Below are 24,103 nucleotides of genomic sequence, written 5' to 3' on the forward strand. Positions count from 1 at the left end.
ATCTTACTCTGCCTGACTTATTTCACTTGGCATAATACCCCCTGGGTCCCCATCATGTTGTTGCAAATAGCAAGATCTCATTCCGTTTTATGGTTGCATACTTCATTATATATACATACACACGTATATACGTATATATACACATATACATGCGTGTCTATCATCTTTTCTTCATTCATTGATGGACCTTAGATTGCTTCCATACTTTGGCTATTATACATAATGCTTCAGTAAACATAGGGGTACACGCGCCTTCTCAAATTAGTTTTCATTTCCTTTGGGTAAATACCCAGCAGTGGCATTACTAGATTACATGGTATTTCTATTTTTAATTTTTTGAGGAACTCCCATACTATTTTCCACAGTGGCTGCACCAATTTACATTCCCACCAACATTGCATGAGGGTTTCCTTCTCTCCACATCCTTGCCCGCACTTGTCATTTCCTGTTCTTTTGATATTAGTCATTCTGACTGGTGTGAGATAGTGTCTCCTTGTGTTGGTTTTTTTATGTATATATTTTTTAATGTTTATTTGTTCTTGAGCGATAGAGATGGTGTGAGCAGGGGAGGGACAGAGAGAGAGGGAGACACAGAATCCAAAGCAGGTTCCAGGCTCTGAGCTGTCAGCACAGAGCCTGATGCGGGGCTTGAACCCACAAGCCACGAGATCATGACCTGAGTCGAAGTCAGATGCTTAACTGACTGAGCCACCCAGGTGCCCCTCATTTTGGTTTTGATTTGCATTTCCCTAATGATGCGTGAGGATGAGCACCTTTTCATGTGTCTGTTGGCCATCTGTATGCTTTCTTTGGAGAAACGTCTGTTCAGGTACTCTACCCATTTTTTACACAGATTATTCTCTTTTTTTTTTTTTTTTTAATTTTTTTTTTTCAACGTTTATTTATTTTTGGGACAGAGAGAGACAGAGCATGAACGGGCGAGGGGCAGAGAGAGAGGGAGACACAGAATCGGAAACAGGCTCCAGGCTCTGAGCCATCAGCCCAGAGCCCGACGCGGGGCTCGAACTCCCAGACCGCGAGATCGTGACCTGGCTGAAGTCGGACGCTTAACCGACTGCGCCACCCAGGCGCCCCTACACAGATTATTCTCAATCTATTTTGAAAGTCAGGTTTATTGAGATATTATTTACATTCAGTAAAATTCAACTTTCTCTAGCATACAGTTCTGTGAGTTCTGACATACACATGACAATCAAGACTCTCACACCCAAAAGACTTTTTTAAAATACTTATTTTGAGAGAGAGACTGTGTGAATATGCAAGTGTGGGAGCGGCAAAGAGGGAGGATCCCAAGCAGGCTGCATGCTCTCAGCGCAGAGCCCGACGAGGGGCTTGATCTCATGAACTGTGAGATCATGACCTGAGCTGAAAACGAGAGTCAGATGCTTAACCGAGACAGACACCCAGGCACCCCTCACCCCAAAAATATCTTTGTGCCCCTTTGTAGTAAATCCCCTCCTCTCCCCACCAGCTCCTAAACAACCACAATTGTTTTCTCCCTCCTTTTCCAGAACGCCATGGAATCATCATGTACGTAGCAGTTGTTTTGTATTATATTTAGGAAAACAATTTTTCTAAGTGCATTTTAACCTCTAGTCATTTTTAGTCAATGCACTTGTGTTTCCCCAGTATTGTTATTCCATCCTGAAGAAAGTTTTTTCTTCCTCCCCTATATTGAACGAGTTTGAACTGCATGGTCCACGTCTATGTAGATTTTCTTGGTAAGTACAGTATGTAAACGTATTTTCTCTCTTGCAATTTTTTCTTAATGTTTATTTTTGAGAGCAGGTGGAGGGGCAGAGAGAGAGTGGGACAAAGGATCCGAAGCAGGCTCTGTGCCGACAGCAGAGAGCCCGATGCAGGGCTCAAAGTCAAGAACCATGAGATCATGACTTGAGCCGAAGTCAGACACTTAACTGATTAAGCCACCCAGGCACCACTCTCTTGTAACTTTCTTAATAACATCTTCTTTTTTCTCTAGCTTACTTCATTGTAAATACAGTATATAATACATATAACATAAAATACGTGGTAATTGTTTACATTATTGATAAGGCTTCTGGTCAATAGTAGGCTATTAGTAGTTAAGTTTTTGGGGAGTCAAAAGTTACATGCAGATTTTCTACTGTGCAGGTCTCGGCACCCCAACCACCATGTTGTGCAAGGTACTCGTCTATCTCACCTCCTTTTGTGGTTGTAACAAGCATTTCTATTCATTAGGATAGTAAGGAGATACGGAGATCTAAATTGAACATTTACCATGTTATACTCATTTTTCAATCTCATCTGCTAATAACAGTCTCCCTGATGTCAATTAGTTGTTGTTAAATATTAATAGGAAAGTGTTGTATTTTGACATTTTTAACAAATTAAACCCGTGAAAACGATCCTTGTTGGAGTATTTTTATAGCTTAGAATATTTCCAACTATTAAGTGTGTAAAAATGAGTGTTTCTATAGGTGTCAGTTTCTTGGCACTCATGTAATGGTAAAAACACTCAAATATTAGTTTTCAATATACGGTCTCCATAAAATGAGCCCCTTTAGGGAAAGCAGTCGCTTTCTCACTCATTGTTAAAATGCCCTCTTTATCTTGAAGGAACAGATTAATGGGAGTTGAGGAAAGGGCTTTACCATTTTCCACTTGTTCACTCATGGTACTTTAATGTATTACCTTCAACTTATGGTTATTTACAAGAATCATCTGATAAACCTTAAATCCACTTCACCACACACAGATAAATCACAAGAAAGCAAACCGTCATCAACTTAAATTGGGTTATTCCCAATTTTCCCTCAGGTATCTAGGGTGCAGCACTGGTTTGGGACCAGAGTGCTTGCAGCCATAGTTCATTCTGATTGGTCAGGGCATCAGCCACAGTTCTTTTTTGTTTGTTTGTTTTGTAATATCACCCCTGCTAAGTAACAGGCCTAGTGTAGATCAGTATGTTATGGAGATGAAATCAGACCTCTCATATCAAGCCATATTTTAAATATTAGCAAAAGCTAAGTTTCTTAAGATAAAAAGTAAACATACATAGACATTTTTGTATTTTCTTCCCTTGCCTCCAAGGACGGCCTTGCACATACCTCCACATACCCCACCTTGGAAGTTACTCGTCTGACAATTACAGAATGGTCCAGAGAGGCAGATTTTCAAAATGGCCAGCATCCCTCAGTAAAGGCTTCCGCAAATTGGATGTTTACTTGCTAGAAATGCGACTGCAGGGGTAAATGGTAAAGTACTTCCAACATGCTTTCCTTTGTATTATGTTAAATACTAGAAATGACAAGTAGCACCCTTGTTTCTATTTATAAGGAAAGTAGCAGATGATAGAGCTAGACTAGTACTCAAAAGGCCTATCACCAAACTCGGTGACTTTGGGTGAATCATTTCCTGTCCCCAGTCATGTTTTTCATTTGTAAAACCTGGGGCTGAATTCAATCACTTTTGAGGACCTGTACAGCTCTAAGATTCTGGGGTTCTGTGATTCTTCTTCACCAAATAATACATGTTGGTTCATTAGAAAGAACTCTTTGGAGAGAAAAAAAATTTTATATAGTTTTAATTAGAAATAGAAGTTAATTTTTTCCAATGCCTTTTTGGTGTATATTATAGCGATATACGATTTAATGTTTCTTATTAATGTAATGTGTCTTGTAGCTGTTACATCAACTTCATAATTCTGGAATTATCTTAGCAATTCTTCAAAAATATTTCTCTGTTCAATTTTTCTGAGATATTATTAGGATTTTTGCATCGATGTTCATAAATAAGAATCTCCAAAATTTTCTTATTTTACTTTATCTTTTTTTTTAATTTCTTAATGTTTGTTTATTTTTGAGAGAGGCAGAGACAGAATGCAAGTGGGTTAGGGGCAGAGGGAGAGGGAGGCACAGAATCCGAAGCAGGCTTCAGGCTCTGAGCTGTCAGCACAGAGCCAGACGCAGGGCTCTAACTCACAGACTATGAGATCATGACCTGAGCCGAAGTCGGACGCTCAACCGACTGAGCCACCCAGGCGCCCCTATTTTACTTAAATTTTTAAAATTGAAAGTCATAGTGGCACCTGGCTGCCTCAGTTGATAGAGCATGTGACTCTTGATCTCAGGATTGTAGGTTGGAACCTTACGCTGGGTGTAGACTACTTAAAAATAAAACCTTTAAAAATAAATTAACATAAAAACGAAAGTCATATTTACTTCAGCAAATGAACTGAGTATCTTACTATCATTCTCTATACTTTGGCAGTATATGGAAGTTCTTTGATAGTTTGGAAAAGTCTCAGGAAAGCTATCACTAGCAAATGACTTTTTTTTCTTTTTAAAAATTTTTTAAGTAAGCTCTGGTCCCAGTGTGGGACTCAGACTCACAACCCCAAGATCAAGAGTCGCATGCTCTGCCAAGTGACCCAGCCAGGTGCCCCCGGACATATTCTCTTTTAAATGTCAGTTTTGTAATATTACAGCTTTATAAGGAACCAGACATTTTGATACTAGTAATAAAATTTTTAGCATCAAGCTGATAAATCATGCGTTTACAATCTAATTGATGTATTCTATGTACCTCCCACCCAATAATAAATTTACTAATTTGTACTTTTATGATTGAGCTGATACTTTACCAATTTAATTTTTTTTAAGATTTTATTTTTAAGTAGTCTCCACACCCAATATAAAGCTCAACCTCACAACCCCGAGATCAAGAGTCACATGCTCCAGTCACTGAGCCAGCCAGGTGCCCTGATACTTTACCAATTTAATCTATAAGCATCAATTAATGACATACATTTTTCAAATTTGTTATCATGCATGCTTGGTTTTCTTATTCTATTTTGATTTCCTCTCTAAGTTCTAACCACAAACCTCTTAAAAAAAAACAAAACATTTCCACCCTTATCCCTAAAATAGAGCTATAAAGCATGATTTTCTTACTTTACAGCACAGCTTAGGTATCATCACATAACTTTTCTCGCATAGAATTTGAGTTTTCACTATTTAAAAAATATTATCCTCCAACATATTCTCTATACCCGAGATTTAAAAAAATTTTGGCAGGGGGTGGGGGGCGCCTGGGTGGCTCAGTCGGTCAAGCATCTGACTTCAGCTCAGGTCATGATCTCACCGTCCGTGAGTTCGGGCGCCAGGTCGGACTCTGCTGACAGCTCAGCGCCTGGAGCCTGTTTCGGATTCTGTGTCTCTCTCTCTCTCTGTCCCTCCCCCCCACTCACGTTCTGTCTCTCTGTCTCTGAAAAATGAATAAACCTTAAAAAATAAAAAAAAATATAGGAATTTACCCAAGGGATACAGGAGTACTGATGCATAGGGGCACTTGTACCCCAATGATTATAGCAGCACTCTCAACAATAGCCAAATTATGGAAAGAGCCTAAATGTCCATCAACTGATGAATAGATAAAGAAATTGTGGTTTATATACACAATGGAGTACTACGTGGCAATGAGAAAGAATGAAATATGGCCCTTTGTAGCAACGTGGATGGAACTGGAGAGTGTGATGCTAAGTGAAATAAGCCATACAGAGAAAGACAGATACCATATGGTTTCACTCTTATGTGGATCCTGAGAAACTTAACAGAAACCCATGGGGGAGAGGAAGGAAAAAAAAAAAAAAGAGGTTAGAGTGGGAGAGAGCCAAAGCATAAGAGACTCTTAAAAACTGAGAACAAACTAAGGGTTGATGAGAGGTGGGAGGGAGGGGAGGGTGGGTGATGGGTATTGAGGAGGGCACCTTTTGGGATGAGCACTGGGTGTTGTATGGAAACCAATTTGACAATAAATTTCATATATTGAAAAATTAATTAATTAATTAATTAATTAAATAAAATAAATTTTTAATGTTTATTTTTGAGACAGAGAGAGACAGTGTGTGAGCAGGCGAGGGAAAGAGAAAGGAAGACACAGAATCCGAAGCAGGCTCCAGGCTCTGAGCTGTCAGCACAGAGCCCGACACGGGGCTCAAACTCACCGCGAGATCATGGCCTGAGCCGAAGTCTGACGCTTAACCAACTGAGCCACCCAGGTGCCCCATATTTATTTTTAATTTCTGCACTAGATACGGCCTCCAGCAAAATGTTGAATAGAAAGTGTTGGTAACATCCTCCAATAATGCTTCAAATGTCTTACTCTTTTTTTTAAATGTATTTATTTTTGAGGAAGAGAGAGGGAACAGGGCAGGGACACAGAGAGAGGGAGACAGATAATTCCAAGCAGGCTCGCAGTGTTGGCTCTATTCCATGAACCATGAGATTAAACCTGAGCCAAAATCAAGAGTCAGATGTTCAACCAACTGAGCCACCCAGGCACCCCTCAAATGTTTTACTCTTAACATGACATTTGCTGGAAATTTGTGACCCTTCTTTTTGAAGGTGAACTGAGCCCATTTACATTTAATAATTGTAATGAGTGTTTACAGAATGAATAGCATAACTGAATTCCTTCATATCTAGTTTTTTTTCTTTTACTTTAAATTAATGTGTATAGGTAAAATGAGGAATAAATACAATCTAATATGATTAGCTGGCTCGATATACAATATGAATTAAATTGGACTCTTACTCGCTTTTTTTTTCTTTCAGTGAAAACATCAGTTTCCTGTCAGCTTCTCCCAATTTCTTAGTGAAGAACTAACTAGAACATGATAGAGTCCCATTTAAAATTCAAACAAAGCAAAGACATTCAAAGGCAATGCCTTTTAGTAAGATGAGTTAAATAAACATGGGTAAGTATCTGAAAACATAAGGTTTTCACCATGGCAGGACCCTATGCTGCAACCATTCCCAGTAATTCAACTGCCTTTGCATTTGGCAGTAATGTTCTACAAGTCAATTTGCTGATGACTAGCAAAATTTTTAAATGAACCCAAGGCCAATTAATCAAAAGTAATAACAAAGAAACTCTAGGAATACAAGTCAAGGGAGGAGACTGCACCTGGCCAGATATGATACCATTTGCCTACCTTTCATTCAGGAATTTGCTACAATGAATAAAATAAGTATTTCCTCTGAGAGGGGAGGGGAGGGGAGGGGAGGGGAGGGAAGGGGAGGGGAGGGGAGGGAAGGGGAGGGAAGGGAAGGGAAGGGAAGGGAAGGGAAGGGAAGGGAAGGGAAGGGAAGGGAAGGGAAGGGAAGGGAAAGAACAGGTATTACCTATTACCATTTCTGAATGTATGATTAAAAGAAAAAAAGTCTTTAAAAAAGAATATTAATTAGTCCTATGTTTTCACAATAGAATCCCTAATTCTGAATTTAAAACATTATTCAGTATTTGCTTAAGGATCATATTTAGTTGATATGGCTTTTGACATATAAAAGTTCTAGGGGAAAAACTAAGACCTCTTTTAATTTTCCTTTAACATCAAACTAAACAGAGCAATTAAAAAATTCAATAAGACCATGGGTTACTCTGCTTCAAGAAGTACTTCCAAAATTCAACCACCTAGCTTCTTTCAGGAGGAATTATACACCATCACAAATCTGTTCTAACTTAACTTTTGGAGAAGAAAATGGAAAGTCAAACCCATAGCACAGTGGTTAAGTAAAAGATTTCCTTCTCAGTGTCGGCACAGAAGTGCTTTTGCCCTCTTACAAGCTGCACTATTTCAGCAGATGATTCAGCTGGTCCTGTAGATCAGAAGACTGCTCAACACTAGAAATTAGAAAAGAGAAAAAGGTTTATCTGGAATGAGCAATAAAGACCTCTCTTTGTTCAGTTTGTACTTTAACACAGAAGTACTCCCGAAGCTAAATCAAAATTTATATTGGTCCTCTAGGGTCCCAGAAGTTTAAACTATGAAAAAAAGGTTTGTAAAAAAAAAAAAAGAAAAGAAAAGAAAAAAAAAAGGGTTTGTAAAACCAGTTAGAGATAACCAATGTTATAAGGGACAGATTTAATCCACTCAAAAAAACAAGACTATTTACTGACTTCAGCACATTTAATTTACTTAATGAATATTATCAATGTAGAAGGTTTTCTATTCATTAAGGGTGGCTTCTACACGTTGTAATTTTTAGAAAGCCTTTACTATCAGTGAATTGACCTACTGTATACCTTTGAAATATACAGTCGACCCTTGAACAACATAGGGGATATATAGGCGCTGATATCCTGCACAGTCAAAATCAGTATATAACCCGACTCCCCCAAAACTTAACTACTAATAGCCTATTGTGGACCAGAAGCCGTACTGGTAACAGAAACAGTCAATTAACACATATGTTGTATATGTATTATATACTACACTGTTATAATAAAGTAAGCTAGAGAAAAAATGTTACTAAGACAATCATAAGGGGATGTGTAGGTGGCTCAGTTAGTTAAGCATCCGACTCTTGATTTCAGCTCAGGTCATGATCTCACATCTCGTGAGTTCTGAGCTGACAGTGCAGAGCCTGCTTGGGATTCTCTCTTTTCTCTCTCTCTGCCTCTCCCTCAAAAATAAATGAATGAATGAATGAATGAATGAATGAAAGAAGGGAAGGAAGGAAGGACGGAAGGAAGAGGAAGGAAGAATAAGAAAGAAAGAAAAGAGAGAAGGAAGGAAGGAAGGAAGGAAGGAAGGAAGGAAGGAAGGAAAGAAAGAAAGAGAAAGAAAGAAAGAAGGAAGGAAGGAAGGAAGGAAGGAAGGAAGGAAGGAAGGAAGGAAGGAAGGAAGGAAGGAAGGAAGGAAGGAAATCATAAGGAAGACAGGGCACCTGGGTGGCTCAGTCGGTTAAGCATCTGACTCTTGGTTTCAGCTCAGGTCATGATCTCATGACAGAGATCGAACCCTGAGTCAGGCTCTGTGTTCATGGAGAGCCTGCTTAAGATTCTCTCCCTCCCTCTCCCTCTGCTCTTCCCCCCGCTGGCACACTTGGTCTCTCTCTCTCACACACAAAATAAAAATAATATTTAAAAAAAAAAAGAAAATCATAAGAGAAAATACATTTACAATACTATATTGTATTTATAAAAAAAAAATCTGTGTGTAAGTGGAACTGTGTAATTCAAACCTATATTGTTCAAAGGTCAACTGTACTGTCTTCTTTATACCCCGAATAAGCTATCCCAGAGCATATGTCAATTTAAGGGCATATGTCAACCAGAGTTTCACAATGATCCTCAGCCCGCAAGTAGAATTCCCTGCAGCCTGCTTTAGTTGCTGCTCCCTGCTCCCAAGTCCCCTACCTTTGGGGTTACTTACTTCTTCTGAATAGCTTCTTGCCTAAATCAGAAAAGGAAAGAGGAAAATAAACATAAAAAATCTCAGAAGACTAGTGCAACTTCTGGCTAGAAATACACAGGCAGAATAAATCTCCAGCTTCTGTCACATTCTGGATTTCTCTTCATTCTAGCCTAAGACTGTGTTCTTGAAGCTCTGTTCAACATCTGAGTGCAGGGTTGCTAAAAAGAAGGATTCTAAACCTAAACAGGTAACGATACCCTATCAGATCAAGGGAGATGGTGCAAAAACCATACACGTGCATGGCTCACGTTCAGTCCACAATGTGCAACCTAGTGGTCACACACCTGATATGCGCACACCCCAAGAACGAACATTTAGCTGTCTAAATATCAAGAGTTAAACTCTTAACCATACAGCAGGTACATAAGTATAATATCAACTATATAAAATATAAAGCAAAATTAAATATGACGAAAAGCTAACTATAATTTTATCCAAAATTACAACAGAGAAGGGGTTCTCTACATTTCAAAGTCTCCGGGATCATTTATATGTAGCCAGGGCTGGGTCATACGTGAGGCTATGGGATACAGGTCAGAGTTACACTTGATCCCCTAGTGCAAGAGCAGACTCCCCAGGAGAGACCTTGGGCACAGGTAGTCAACAAATACCGACTCGGTGTCCATTGGGTGCCAGGCACCGTGCTAACGTGGTCCTGGTGTGGACCCTGCCCTCAGGGGGCTTACAGTCTCTCCCTCTGAGGAGCCCTCAAAGAGATACAGAGAGGCTCACCAGAGGTAGTTCCTGTTCTTGATCTCACCTCACACCCCAACCTCTTCTGCAGTCTCAGCCATCTTTTCCAGAAGGAGCTCATCCTTGACTAAGCCCACTTTTACTCCTGCCTTCACAGGAAAATGTGCTGAAGAACAAAGGCCACAGGGGGCAGCCTGAGGATAATGATTTTGTAGCAAGTAGTCACTGGAGAGGGCATACTCACTGGTATTGGAGATGTGTTGTTATTATTGCCATTTTCCTTAAACTCTGCATTAAAAAACAACAACACACACAAAAAGAGAAATATATACATTCCATTTCCTGTAGCCACACAAATTATGTATATAAAACCCAAATCATAAAAGGAAGTGTTTCTTACATCTTCTGAGTGCAAGATGGCATCTTCCTGTAGTACCATGTTTCGAGCTGCCTGACCTAGCAGCTGGAAGACAAAAATAAAGTGGTAATCAAAATCTCGGAACTTCCTGTCATCTTCTCTCTGCAGCTGTTACACCGCCGCCCTCTCTCCTCCCCTCCCCGCCCCCCACAATTACAAAAACTCCAAATGTAACAGAGGATAATTTTCCATTTGTTCACGTTGAAAATCCAACTTCATGGTCACTCTGGCCATTGTGGCATGGGCTCCACCTCTTTTCCACCTCTGAGATCAAGAGCTCCAGAACTGCAGAGCTCCTCACGTACCTTCTTAGCCAAGTGCTGAAAGAAATCTGCAAAGAAAACTTTGGCTCCACGGGCCCAGTGAGAACTTAACCTTTTGGTTTCTTAGAGACAAATCTGAGATGTGGGGTGGAGTGAGGGGGCAGCAACTAGGGTAGAGCTACAAAGGATAATAAGAATACAGCTGTTTAGAAATGGAATGAGAGACACAGAACAAAAAAGGCCTTACAAGAAGCTCAGGGCTGAAACGGGAAAGCATCACACGAAGGATGGCTGACAGGCCAGGCAGAGACAAGGAGAAAATGTAACTACACTTACGGTGGGCACAACTATAGGCATAGTTGCAAATCACTGTGTTGTAAACTTGAAACTAATGTAACATTGTATGTCAACTATATTTCAATTAAAAGGGAGAGAGAGAAAGCCGAAGGAAGGAAGGAAGGAAGGAAGGAAGGAAGGAAGGAAGGAAGGAAGGAAAGGAGGGAGGGAGGGAGGGAGGGAGAAGAAGGGTAGGGGAAGGAAGGAAGGGGAAGGGGAAGGGAAGGGAAGAAGGGAAGGGAAGGGAAGGGAAGGGAAGGGAAGGGAAGGGAAGGGAAGGGAAGGGAGGAAGGAAGGAAGGAAGGAAGGAAGGAAGGAAGGAAGGAAGGAAGGAAGGAAGGAGGAGGGAGGGAGGGAGGGAGAAGAAGGGTAGGGGAAGGAAGGAAGGGGAAGGGGAAGGGAAGGGAAGAAGGGAAGGGAAGGGAAGGGAAGGGAAGGGAAGGGAAGGGAGGAAGGAAGGAAGGAAGGAAGGAAGGAAGGAAGGAAGGAAGGAAAGGAGGGAGGGAGGGAGGGAGGGAGGGAGAAGAAGGGTAGGGGAAGGAAGGAAGGGGAAGGGGAAGGGAAGGGAAGAAGAGAAGGGAAGGGAAGGGAAGGGAAGGGAGGAAGGAAGGAAGGAAGGAAGGAAGGAAGGAAGGAAGGAAGGAAGAGGGGAAGGGGAAGGGGAAGGGGAAGGAAGGGGGAAGGGAAGGGAAGGGAAGGGAAGGGAAGGGAAGGGAAGGGAAGGGAAGGGAAGGGAAGGGAAGGGAAGGGAAGGGAAGGGAAGGAAGGAAGGAAGGAAGGAAGGAAGGAAGGAAGGAAGGAAGGAAGGAAGGAAATAAATGTGGATGCAGATTTTGATGAGTTCCCATAGCTGATAGCTGGACCCTGACAGCACAAAAGCTGAGCTCTGATTTGGGTGGGTGGCCTGTGGCCAAAAGTGGTGACTCAGTGGGCACTGAGAGCCAAGAGGAGATCGACAGAAGTTTCTGGCCTATTGTCGCACCCTGTTCCTGGAAGACATTAAGTCCAACCACGTAAGAAGAGCTACTACTATGTGTCCTACCCACTGTCCCTGTTCCCTTGGGTCAGGGAGATTCTGATGAAAAGTGGACCAATGACCTCAAATTCACCAGGAGCACCAGCCCTGCTACAGCTCCCAGATAATTTCCCCCACAGCAACTGTTATTTATCTCCATTTTTGTTTTAAAATTAAAAAACCTTTATGTGCTTCTAAAGTCAAAGCAGTAAAATAAGACCTTCCATCCCTGTCCCTTCCCCTCTCCATTCTCTCTCCCCTACGCATCAATATTTTTTTTTAGGGACACCTGGCTGGCTCAGTTGGTGGAACATGTGAGTCTTGATCTCAGGGTTGTGAGTTCAAGTTCCATGCTGGGCAAGGAGCCTACTCAATTTTTTAAAAATGTGTGTGTGTGTGTGTGTGTGTGTGTGTGTGTGTGTGTGTGTGTGTGTGTTTTAGTTTTGGGTTTATCTTCCCATTGTTTCTTTTTAAAAGTGGACATATGTATATAATCTCCTCTCCTTACTTAGAATGTAACCTTCTACATGCACTCTTCTCTGCCCTGCTATTTTCACTTGAAAATGTATGTTGAGACAGATCTGCAGCAACATATACCGCATCTGCACATTGTTCTTCTACGGCTGCAGAGTACTCCACTCCACAGATGTCCCTGTAAGCCGGGAGCCTGGGTGGCTCAGTCAGTTGAGCATCTAACTCTTGATCTCGGCTCAGGTCATGATCCCAGCATCATGGGACCAAGTCCAGTGTCAGTCTCTGCACTGGGCGTGGAGCCTGTTTGAGATTCTCTCCCTCTTCCCCCTGCCCCTCTCCCCTGCTCGTGTGCTCTCTCTCTAAAATGTCAGTCAGTGAGTGAGTGAGTAAATAAAGAAAGAAATACAGAAATGTCACTGTAAGATTATTCAACTAGTCGTCTGGGGTAGACTTTGGAGCTATTTCCAGTCTTTGCTATTATAAGCAGCGTTACAAAAAATATCTTATATATCTTGGTGTCTTTTTGCTATAGTATCTTTGGGATAGACTCACAGAATCATGACTGTGATTGCTGGATCAGAGGGTTTTAGTTTTGCTACATACTGCCAAATCCGCCTCCATTAGGGTTATACCATTTTGCATCCCCATCCACAATGTATCAGAGTGCCTGTTCCCTCCCTATGGCCACTTTTAAGTGGCAAATTCCAAAGTCCTACAGATGGGAGACAGTGACTGACAAACTGATGGCAGAAAGACAAGGTTCAAACAGAATCTTCCTCATTCATTCACTCAGTCAGTCACCGCATGTTTATTAAGTGCTCAGATCCACCAGGGAGAGACATAGCCCCTGTCCTCACAGGGCTCACAATGTGTTACAAAGAAGACACAGGCCCTACAATACCTTGTGGTAACTGCTTATGGGGAAACACCGGATGACCTGAGAGCATGGGGGGGGGAGGTGTCTGACCCATTACAGGGGCAGAAGTTCAGGGAGGACTTCCTAAAAGAAGTGACTTCTAAGCTGAGACTAAAGGTCCAGCCTAATCGGATTTACTGTGTTTGAAGTGTTGCTAGCAGGATGGAGTGGAGTGGGGACTGAAGGCAGAGAGACTGGTTGGAAAAACGCTGCCATAGTCTAGGCAAGCAAGGAAAGCAGCCTGAGCCACGGAAGTGGCCGTTAAAGGGGGTGGGAGGAGCGATCATTTAGAAGATAGACTCGAGGAGACTCACAATTCGTGGAATGCAGGAGCTGTTGCAATGCAGGGCCAAGGCCCCTTCTCTGATGACATATGCATCCATGGGCATTCTGCATCATTTTCTTGCATAAACCAACCACGCACATTAACACATCATAACCCACCATCGAAGATGTCCGGTTTGGGCTTCTTTAAAGTGGAACAACGTCTTGAGTATTTCCCCCTAGGCTGTTACCATTGTTTTGTTCATAAGTAACTCAACAGCAATCTTAGCTATTCACCTTCAGCAAGTATTGTTACTGAGTTATTTGTTGGCTCCTCGTCTTCAACAAGATTTTTCAGCTTAGTTTTCATAGCAATACCATCCCTCTTTTTTTTTCATTCTAATCATTTTCCATATTATTGCATTAAATAATGTGGTTACGGGGCGCCTGGGTGGCGCAGTCGGTTAAGCGTCCGACTTCAGCCAGGTCACGATCTTGCGGTCCGTGAGTTCGAGCCCCGCGTCGGGCTCTGGGCTGATGGCTCAGAGCCTGGAGCCTGTTTCCGATTCTGTGTCTCCCTCTCTCTCTGCCCCTCCCCTGTTCATGCTCTGTCTCTCTCTGTCCCAAAAATAAATAAACGTTGAAAAAAATTTTTAAAAAAAAATAAATAAATAAATAAAATAAATAATGTGGTTACAATAGTAGGCATACACCTTACACAGGTTTAGGATAAATACACCGGACCCTTTACTCAGCACACAACTGGACTGGAGGACACATGCAGGCACACACAGAAGGAGCGTAAGAGTCATATGCATTCATTGTGCTGAGGGCACAGGCTGGCACATTCTTCCCCACTTGGTGCTCCGGCCACACTGGCCTCCTTGCACACCCTGCACGCATTCCCATCTCAAGGCCTTTGCATTTGCCACTTATTCTACTTGGAACACTCTGCCTCCAGCCGTCCACGTGGCTTGCTCCCTGACTTCATTCAAGTGTCTGCTCAAATGTCCCCTCCTCAGAGAGCCCTTCCCTGATCACCCTATTTAAGGAAAACCCTTTCATCACCCTCTACTCCCAGCTTAGTTTTTCTTCGTAATATTTATCACCACCTGAGTTTTTGGTTCATTTGTTTATCTGTCTCTTCACTAAAATGTAAGCTTACTAAGTACAGGGTCTGCTCGTTTTGTGTACCACTCTCTCCCTTACGCCTAGAATAGTTCCTGGCACATAGCAGACAATAAATATTTATTACATGAATGCTGTGGAAGGAGAGCTTTACACGTGGAAATTGTCAGCGAATCAAACAAAATAGCCACATGGAGACTGTTGAAAAGAGAAGCAATGCCCTAAGGGCCAAGAAGTATTGAAACTAACAATCAGGCTGCATGTCTACAATGAGACTAAGAGCTTCCTTTCCCTCAGGACTGACCCAAGGAGGTGCCCTGTGGTTCTGAAACAATTTGGGCTACATCGATATCAAATCAAAGAGATGGAGAAGAAAGTCTAAGGAACAGAAAGGAGTACGCTCCTGGAGAAGACAATTGCCACTAGACCCCAAAATATCAGAAGCAGAGGTTGTTCTGTGAAAATAAACTGTAAACACTTAAGACATTGTTTCTCTAGGAGATTCAGTTCACTGAGCTCAAGACACTATCAAGAAAATGAAAAGGAAACTCACAGAATGGGAGAAAACATATGCAAATAATATCTGATAAGGGATTAACATTCAGAATACATGAAGAACTCCTACAACTCAAATAAAAAATCCAATGTTGAAATGGACAATGGACCTTCATAGACATTTCTCCAAAGAAGACATACAAATGGCCAATAAGAACAAGAACCGCGCTCAACATCACTAGTCTGGCGAAATGCAAATCAATACCACTTTATACCCATCAGGATGGCTATGATAAAAAATGAGGGGTGCCTGAGTGGCTCAGTCAGTTGAGCCTCTAACTCTCGATCCCAGGGTGATGGGATGGAGCCCCACGTCAAGCTCCACACTGAGCATGGAGCCTGCTTAAGATTCTCTCTTTCTCTTTCTCTCTCTCTCTCTCTCTCTCTCTCTCTCTCTCTCTCTCTCTCTCCCTCTGCCCCTCTCCCCTGCTCGTGCTATCTCTCTTTCTCTAAAAATAAACAGATATGGGGCGCCTGGGTGGCGCAGTCGGTTAAGCATCCGACTTCAGCCAGGTCACGATCTCGCGGTCAGTGAGTTCGAGCCCCGCGTCGGGCTCTGGGCTGATGGCTCAGAGCCTGGAGCCTGCTTCCAATTCTGTGTCTCCCTCTCTCTATGCCCCTCCCCTGTTCATGCTCTGTCTCTCTCTGTCCCAAAAATAAATAAAAAAAAAACGTTGAAAAAAAAATTTTTTTTAAAAATAAAAATAAACAGATAGATAAAAATGGTACACTGTGCTAAACAGCATGGTGGTTCCTCAAAAAGTTAAACATAAAATTACCATGTGAATATGATCCAGCAATTATAATTCTAGGTAAATACCCTGAATAATTGGAAGCAGGGTCTCAAATAGATATTTATATGCACATGTCTACTGAAGCATAGTCACAAAGTCAAAAGGTAGACATAACACAAATCTCCATCACCAAATGAATGGATAAACAAAATGTGGTATATACACACAATGCAATATTATTCAGTCTTAAAAAGGAATAAAGTACAGTACTGATATATACTACAAAAAAAAAAAAAACCAAAGACAAAAAAAGAAAATCAATAAGATACTCCAAATTATCTATAGTCTAGTAAAGGAAATGGCAAAAATACGTAAGTAACTATATGAAAAGTCAATATGGTATGTGATAAGTACCATGTAAGAGATCCAATAAAAGGCAAAAGTCAGAGAATTGACAGATGATGAGTCAATCCTCACAGAAAGAGGGACTGATTTCAGTTTAATTCAATCCACACCACTCACTAAGCACCCACTCTAAATCTACTATGGAAGAATCTCATGTGAAAAACACACAAGGAGGAACAGAAAGGAGCAAGTGACATTAGGGTAATCAATGATGACACCATGGCTTTTTGGCCACTTAACCACCTCCTACCACATGAGAAGTGGTGCCCAAGATTGCGGGCCTAGAACCAGTCTGCGTAGGTTTCAGCCTAGTTCTGCCCCTTCCTAGCTACTCTGTAACCTTGGTCAAATTAAATTCCTCTTTGTATCCTCTATGTAAGAAAAGTACCTCCTCTATGTAAATAAAGATTTAATGAATTAAGCTACATAAAACACAGCAATGTCCAGCACATGGTTAAGTTTATTATGATGAATATGGATGTTCAATACATACTGGTGGTTGGCAAGCCAAGAGAAAAGTAACATAAATTAAATCTCCCTTCGGCTTGCAGCCCACTGATAAGACACCTGAAACATGCAGAGGATGACCTTGCTCAAAGAACTCATGGCTACCTTACTTGCTTAATGTTTTTGTTTTATTAAAGACTAAAAGTAACCTTATCTTAACAGCAGCTGTCCCCTCAAGGTCCTGAAAGCCTTGCTTTCAAATTCCTTAGAGACTTATGCTATCCCCAACCCCCACTAACTTAAAAGTATATTATCAGTCATCTCCTCACAACCCCAGTGCAGCTCTTTCTGCCCACGCATCCTGTCCCCGTGCTTTAACCCCGTGCTTTAATAAAATCACTTTTTTTTGCACCAAAGACATCTCAAGAATTCTTTCTTGGCCATTTGCTCAAGCCATCAAATACATACTGGTGGCTAACTATGAACACTATTGGGACGCCTGGGTGGCTCAGTCAGTTAAGCGTCCAACTTCAGCTCAGGTCATGATGTCACAGTTGGTAGGTTCGAGTCCTGCGTCAGGCTCTGTGCTGACAGCTCAAGCCTGGAGCCTGCTTCAGATTCTTTGTCTCCCTGTCTCTGCCCCTCCCCCACTCTCTCTCTCTCTCTCTCTCTCTCTCTCTCTCTCTCAAAAATAAACATTAAAAAAAAAAACTATGAACACTATTTTTTAAACTTATATATTTATACCTTGTTTCTCCTCCAAAAAAGATTCAAGGCAATTTATACCTAATACCTAATTGTGTGTGTGTGTGTGTGTGTGTGTGTGTATACACACCCACACACTTTAAAAAAAAAAAAAAACAGAATGTAAAAGTCATTAAAAGGAGAAGGAAGTAAATGTGTCTCCCACTAAAACTGATGTAAGAACTTCTGTGCAACCAAGGCAAAAAGTGAAACACCCCAAGTCCATAATTCTCATTTGATAAAAGACAACATAACAATTCTTCAAAAAGAGATAGACTTTCCTCTGATACTGAATCCTAAAATGAGTATATAATGTGTAACCGCACACAAAACATACTCGGGATCACCAAATCAGTGACTTCAATAATAGTAGTCTAGTAAATGCTTCTTCATACAGTTGTTTCTTGTAGTCTCTATCAATCAAAGCTAAGGACATAAAATGAAAGGTAATTCTGTAAAGACAATTCTACTGGACCCTAAACTAATACGAATAAAGTTGCTATGAATATTCACATGCAAGTCCAAAAGCTTCTGGCCATATTATGCTTGTTACTACAATTACATAACTTAATAAAACAATATAGAAACTGATGAAATAGGAGTTAAAAGAGACAGAGTTACTATTATTATGAAAACTAAGTTGAAAATAAGCAATACTTGAAGATGAGCAGTTAAGACACTGTTATTGAGGGGCGCCTGGGTGGCGCAGTCGGTTAAGCCTCCGACTTCAGCCAGGTCACGATCTCGCGGTCCGTGAGTTCGAGCCCCGCGTCAGGCTCTGGGCTGATGGCTCGGAGCGTGGAGCCTGTTTCCGATTCTGTGTCTCCCTCTCTCTGTGGCCCTCCCCCGTTCATGCTCTGTCTCTCTCTGTCCCAAAAATAAATAAATGTTGAAAAAAAAAATTAAAAAAAAAAAGACACTGTTATTGAGTTAATTATGAGCAAGACAATGGTAAAGGTCTATAGAAGAAATTCACAAATATCTAAAGACTTTGTACTCAGATTGTTTCACAGATGTATTCAAGATGTTGTTCCAGTTTAAAGAAACCAAAACAGGAACTTAGATAAGACGTTATGTGTGTAACAAAATGAGAAACATGTAATCATTTCTCTTGGATAAAAACCTAGGAGTGGAATGGCTGAGCCATCAGAACCATTTTGTTTGTCCATTCACTTCTCAATGGACATTTGGGTTGTTTCCAGTTTGGAGCTATCACAGATAATGGTACTATGCACATGTACAAGTCTTTGTGTGGACATATATTTTCATTTCTCATGGGTGAATATCTCAGAGTACAATAAATAGGTCTTTTTTTTGGGGGGGGGGGGGATACAAAGTGAACATACATAAAACTTTCTGGTGTGAAAAGTCATCATATGACTCCATTCATGGAAACAGCTAGAGGATGAAGGGGAAATCGGGGCAAAGGAGAAAGCTAATCTAAGAGACAGAAAACCAAGAATATGGCCAGAAAGACAAATCAGAAAAGAACAAATCCATAGACGATCCACAAAAGTGTGGAAAGAATGTGAGATGTTGAGGGCAAAACCATGCTGAATTTGGGAGGCAGAAAGAGAAAGAACTTCCTTCCCTAGAAACAACCCCATGAAACAGATTAGGAACTGGCTGGGACCACTACCTTTTCCGCTGCCCTGTGGCAATCTCCACTTTACAGCGGATTCCCACCGGCCCATTTCTTTCCCTCCCTACAACGCTAATCCCACTGAGACTACACACCCCAGAATGCAACACGCGCCCTTCGCGAACGAGCTCTACTCCTCGGCAGAGCAGTTCACAGCCTACAATTCCCAGGAGGAAACGCGATCCCCCTTCCCACAGCTATGGAAGACTCGGGCCCCCGGGGTATCGGGCCGGAAAGTCCACTCTCAGCTCACCTCGGAGCTCCGGGAGCCCTTCAGCACCTGCTTAGTGAGCGCGATGACGTCCGTACCACAGGTGTTCACCTTCTCTGTGAGGAGCCCCTTCACAGACTGACCGAATCGCGCTTGAGAATCTGGCGTCCCAGTCGCCATCACTCCATCTAGTGAACGCCTCCTCCTGAGCGACGGCGAGTCGCTGGGGCCAAAAGAAACGCAAAGCGGAAGGAAGCGAGGTGGTGTCTCTTACCCCGTGGGAAAAGGAAGGAACGCATGCGCCTAGCGGAGGTTGACCTTAGCTAACTTTAAATCCATTTAAACTACTCAGTTGATAACCTGAGGAAGACAAGGCCCAGGTGCACCTCTCTGGACGGGATGGAAGACAATCTCAGTAAATCCATAGGTTAGAATCAGGAACCCTGGATTACAGGCCTACTTCTGCCATTTAGTTGTGTGACTGCAGATTACAAAATCTTTGCGTCTTGTGTTTATCAATAAGAAAAAAGTAATAATGTTCAAGTCTCCAAAGGGTTATGAGAATGAATTAAGATCATTTAGTTCAACTTTAGTAAAATTTCATGAACTAAATATCAAATTGGGTGCTAGGCTGAGGGTAGAGAAAAAAGATCCAGTCCTTGTCTCTGAGGAGCTCCCAGGCTGTGGGATGAGCCATGTAAACAGCTTAGAAATGAAGGAAGTGCTCAAAATCACTAGTAATTTTTGATGACAAATGATCTCTTTGTTCTATTAAAAGCACACTGATCATCACCTTGGAAATGAATAACTGAAATGTTTCATGTAGCTCTATTTCTTTATTAGCTAATGCAGGAAAGATGAAAATGGTGTTATACTGCAAATTTCGTTCAAAATAACCTGTACTCAGTATCAACATTACTTTCTCCTCCAAGTGTCTAGTTTCATGTCTCTGTTGACTCTTTCATTTAATTTGTTCTTAATTTTACTGAGGTTTAATTTATGTGCAAGAACTATGTTTTTTAAAGTGTACAGTTTGCAACCCCTATCAAAATAACACCAGCATTCTTCACAGAGTTAGAACAAACAATCCTAAAATTTGTGTGGAACCACAAAAGATGCCAAATAGCCAAAGCAATCCTGAAAACGAAAACCAAACCTAGAGGCATCACAATTCCAGGCTTCAAGCTGTATTACAAAGTTGTAATCATCAAGACCAGCATGGTACTGGCACAAGAAGAGACACATAGATCAATGGAACAGAACAGAGAACCCAGAAATGGACTCACAAACATATGGTAAACTAATCTTTGACAAAGCAGGAAAGAATATCCAATGGGGAAAAAAAGACAGTCTCTTCAGCAAATGGTGTTGGGAAAACTGGATAGCGACATGCAGAAGAATGAACCTGTACCACTTTCTTACTACAGACACAAAAATAAACTCAAAATGGATGACAGACCTAAACGTAAGACAACAAGTCATCAAAATCCTAGAAGAGAAAACAGGCAACAACTTCTTTGACCTCGGCCACAGCAACTTTTTACTTGACATGTCTATGGAGGCAAGGGAAACAAAGGCAAAAATGAACTGTTGTGACCTCATCAAGATAAAAACAGCGAAGGAAACAGTCAGCAAAACTAAAAGGCAAACAATGCAATGGGAGAAGATCTTTATACATGACACATCAGATAAATATCTATAAAGAACTTATCAAACCCAACACCCCAAAAACAAATAATCCTGTGAAGAAATGGGCAAAAGACATGAATAGACAATTTTCAAAGAAGACATCCAGATGACTACCAGACACATGAAAAAATGCTCAATATCACTCATCATCAGGGAAATACAAATCAAAGACACATTGAGATACCACCTCATGCCTGTCAGAATGGCTAAAATTAATGGCTCAGACAACAACAGATGTTGGCGAGGATGTGGGAGAGAGGAACCCTTTTGTACTGTTGGTGGGAATGCGAACTGGTACAGCCACTCTGGAAAAGAGTATGGAGCTTCCTCAAAAAATTAAAAATAAAGCTACCCTATGACCCAGCAATTACACTACTAAGTATTTATCCAAAGGATACTGGAGTGCTTTTTCAAAGGGGCACATGCACCCCCATGTTTATAGCAGCACTATTGACAATAGCCAAAGTATGGAAAGAGCCCAAATGTCCACTTACCGATGAAAGAATAAAAAAGATATGGCATATATATACAATGGAATATTATTCACTAACCAAAAAGAATGAAACCTTACCATTTGCAACAACATGGATGGAACTAGAGTGTATTATGCTAAGCGAAATAAGTCAGAGAAAGACAAATATCATGTCATATGTGAAATCATATATCATTATTTCACTCATATGTGAAATTTAAGAAACAAAACAGACGAACATTAGGGAACGGAATCAAAAATAATATAAAAACAGAGAGGGAGGCAAACCATAAGAGTCTCTTAAATACAGAAAACAAACTGAGGGTTGCTGGCAGGGTGCTGGGTGGAGAATAGGCTAAATGGGTGACGGGAATTGAGGAGGACACTTGTTGGGATGAGCACTGGGTGTTATATGTAAGGAATGAATCACTACATTCTAGTCCTGAAGTCACTACTACACTATATGTTAACTAACTTGGATTTGAATTTTTTTTTAATTAAAAATTTTTTTAAAAATAATGAAAATGGTAAAAAAGAAAGAGAGATTTCTGACTTGGTAATTAAAAGTTCTCAAGGCAAATATGGTAATAAAATCCATTCTGTGGCTGAAAAAAAATAAAGTGTACAATTTACGGGTGCCTGGGTGGCTCAGGTGTGCTGGCAGCACAGAGCCTACTTTATTTTTTTTTTAACCTACTATTTTATTTTATTTTATTTTTATTTTTTTTTATATATATGAAATTTATTGACAAATTGGTTTCCATACAACACCCAGTGCACAGAGCCTACTTTAGATCCTCTGTCTCCCTCTCTCTCTGCCCTTCCCCTACTTACAAACACACACTCTCAGAAATAAACATTTAAAACAATAAAAAAATAAACTACAATTTGATTAGTGTGACAGATGCACTCACCTATGAACCACCACCACTATCAAGATACAGAACATTTTTATCACTCCCAAAAATTTCCAAGTCTCTCTTTGCAGTCCATTTATCCCTCACTCTAGGCAACAACTGATCTGCCTTCCAGCGCTGTAAACTAATTTGCATTTCTAGAATGTTATATAATTGGAGTAATCCAGAAAGTATTCTTTTTGTCTGGCTTCTTTCAGCATAATGATTTTGAGAGTCATCCGCATTGGTGTGTATCACTAGTCTGTTCCTTTTTATTGCTGAGAAATATTCCATCATTTGAATATATCTCATTTTGTTTATCCATTCACCTGCCAATGGCCATGTGGGTTGTTTCCATTTGGGGGCTATTATAAATAAAGCTGCTATGGCAGTCACATACAAGTCCTTATGTAGGTTGTTTTCATTTATCTTGGAAAATGTCTACGAGTAGAATGGCTGGGTCATATAAGTGTTTAACTTTTCAAGAAACTGCCAAACCACTTCCCAAAGCTTTGGGGTTTTTGTTTTTGTTTTTACCATTTTACATTCCCAATAGCAGCGTAGGGGATTCCAGTTGCTCCACACCCGCAAATTTAGGAAAAGACTGTTAAGTAGCCATGGTAACAAGTAGTCACCTGTGATAGACAGACTGGCCACTGACACGTAGCTTCCATGCTCTCCACCTCCTGGCGATCCCCTTCTCTTACATGGGGGCAGGACCTGTGGCTTGCTTCTAACCAATAGAATATGCACAGGTGATGAGAGATACATGATTGTGCATACATGATTATGTGATTACAAAGACCATAAGACCCATCTTGCTGAAATCTCTTTACCCCTTGCCAGCTGTGAGGAAGCAAATGGGATGTTGGGGAACTCCACATGGCAAGAAACTGCAAGCATCATCTAGTCACTGAGAAATGAGCCTCCAGCTGGCAACCAGAAAAAAAAGAAAGAAAGGAAAAGAAGCACTCAGTCAAACAACCTAAAAGAACTGAATGGTACTAACAATCAGACAAATGGGGAATAGATCCTTACCCAGTTGAGCCTCCAGATAAGAACCTAGCCCTGTCTCACACCTTGATTGCAGCCTTGTGAGACCCTAAGTAGATGGCCCAGAAAAGTTGTACTTGGATTCCTGACCCACAGGAACTATAAGATAATAAATGTGTATTGTTTTAAGCCACTGTTTCTGGTAATATTTTTATACGGAAATAGAAACCTATTATGCCACCAGAACTTGGTTGAAATCTGTTCAGTCAGTTATGACAACTCACCTGAGTGGATCCCTTTTGCAAATCAAGCAATCAGGGTCACTTCTGAAAGTCAGTCATCCAGGAACTGATCCATGCCAACAATTACCCCTCAGAGTGCCAGTCCATCGACAATAGTCTCACCCAAGTTACTTCTACAAAGGATAATATCAACCTTCTGATGTCCATCAGTTGCTGAAGTCTGTGCTTCCCCAAAACTCTCTTATGATCAGCAGTCTATCCTGCTTAGAGAGACTGCCTACGCTCCTTTATTATAATAAACACC

At 41.1% G+C, this 24,103-nt stretch overlaps 1 protein-coding gene across 2 annotated transcripts; it reads right to left on the reverse strand.

The window, feature by feature from the left end:
• Positions 1-6,397: 6,397 nt before the first annotated feature.
• BORCS7 (BLOC-1 related complex subunit 7) lies at positions 6,398-19,759 on the reverse strand. 2 transcript variants are annotated; one of them, XM_030334975.2, is made up of 5 exons: positions 19,550-19,759; positions 10,356-10,418; positions 10,200-10,243; positions 9,221-9,241; positions 6,398-7,686 (listed from the first exon to the last, which is right to left on the reverse strand). In XM_030334975.2, the coding sequence occupies exons 1-5, from the start codon at positions 19,685-19,687 to the stop codon at positions 7,635-7,637; spliced, it is 318 nt and encodes a 105-aa protein (XP_030190835.1). In that variant the 5' UTR covers positions 19,688-19,759; the 3' UTR covers positions 6,398-7,634. The 2 variants fall into 2 exon arrangements, with proteins under 2 accessions (XP_030190835.1, XP_030190836.1); XM_030334976.1 differs by having other exon boundaries at positions 7,109-7,686; positions 9,205-9,241; positions 19,550-19,729.
• Between the last annotated feature and the right edge of the window lie 4,344 nt (positions 19,760-24,103).

This window comes from Lynx canadensis, chromosome D2 (genome assembly GCF_007474595.2).
Source record: "Lynx canadensis isolate LIC74 chromosome D2, mLynCan4.pri.v2, whole genome shotgun sequence".
Taxonomy (NCBI): domain Eukaryota; kingdom Metazoa; phylum Chordata; class Mammalia; order Carnivora; family Felidae; genus Lynx; species Lynx canadensis.

What these genes read in the sequence shown, in the direction of transcription:
- BORCS7 (XM_030334975.2), bottom strand. Translation starts at nt 19,687, where the DNA reads ATGGCGACTGGGACGCCAGATTCTCAAGCGCGATTCGGTCAGTCTGTG. An exon ending in CCATCTTGCACTCAGAAGAT is followed by an intron (nt 10,244 to 10,355) that starts GTAAGAAACACT and finishes TTTTTAATGCAG; the next exon opens with AGTTTAAGGAAAATGGCAAT. An exon ending in CAAGAAGCTATTCAGAAGAA is followed by an intron (nt 7,687 to 9,220) that starts GTAAGTAACCCC and finishes TCTAATTTCTAG; the next exon opens with TGTTGAGCAGTCTTCTGATC.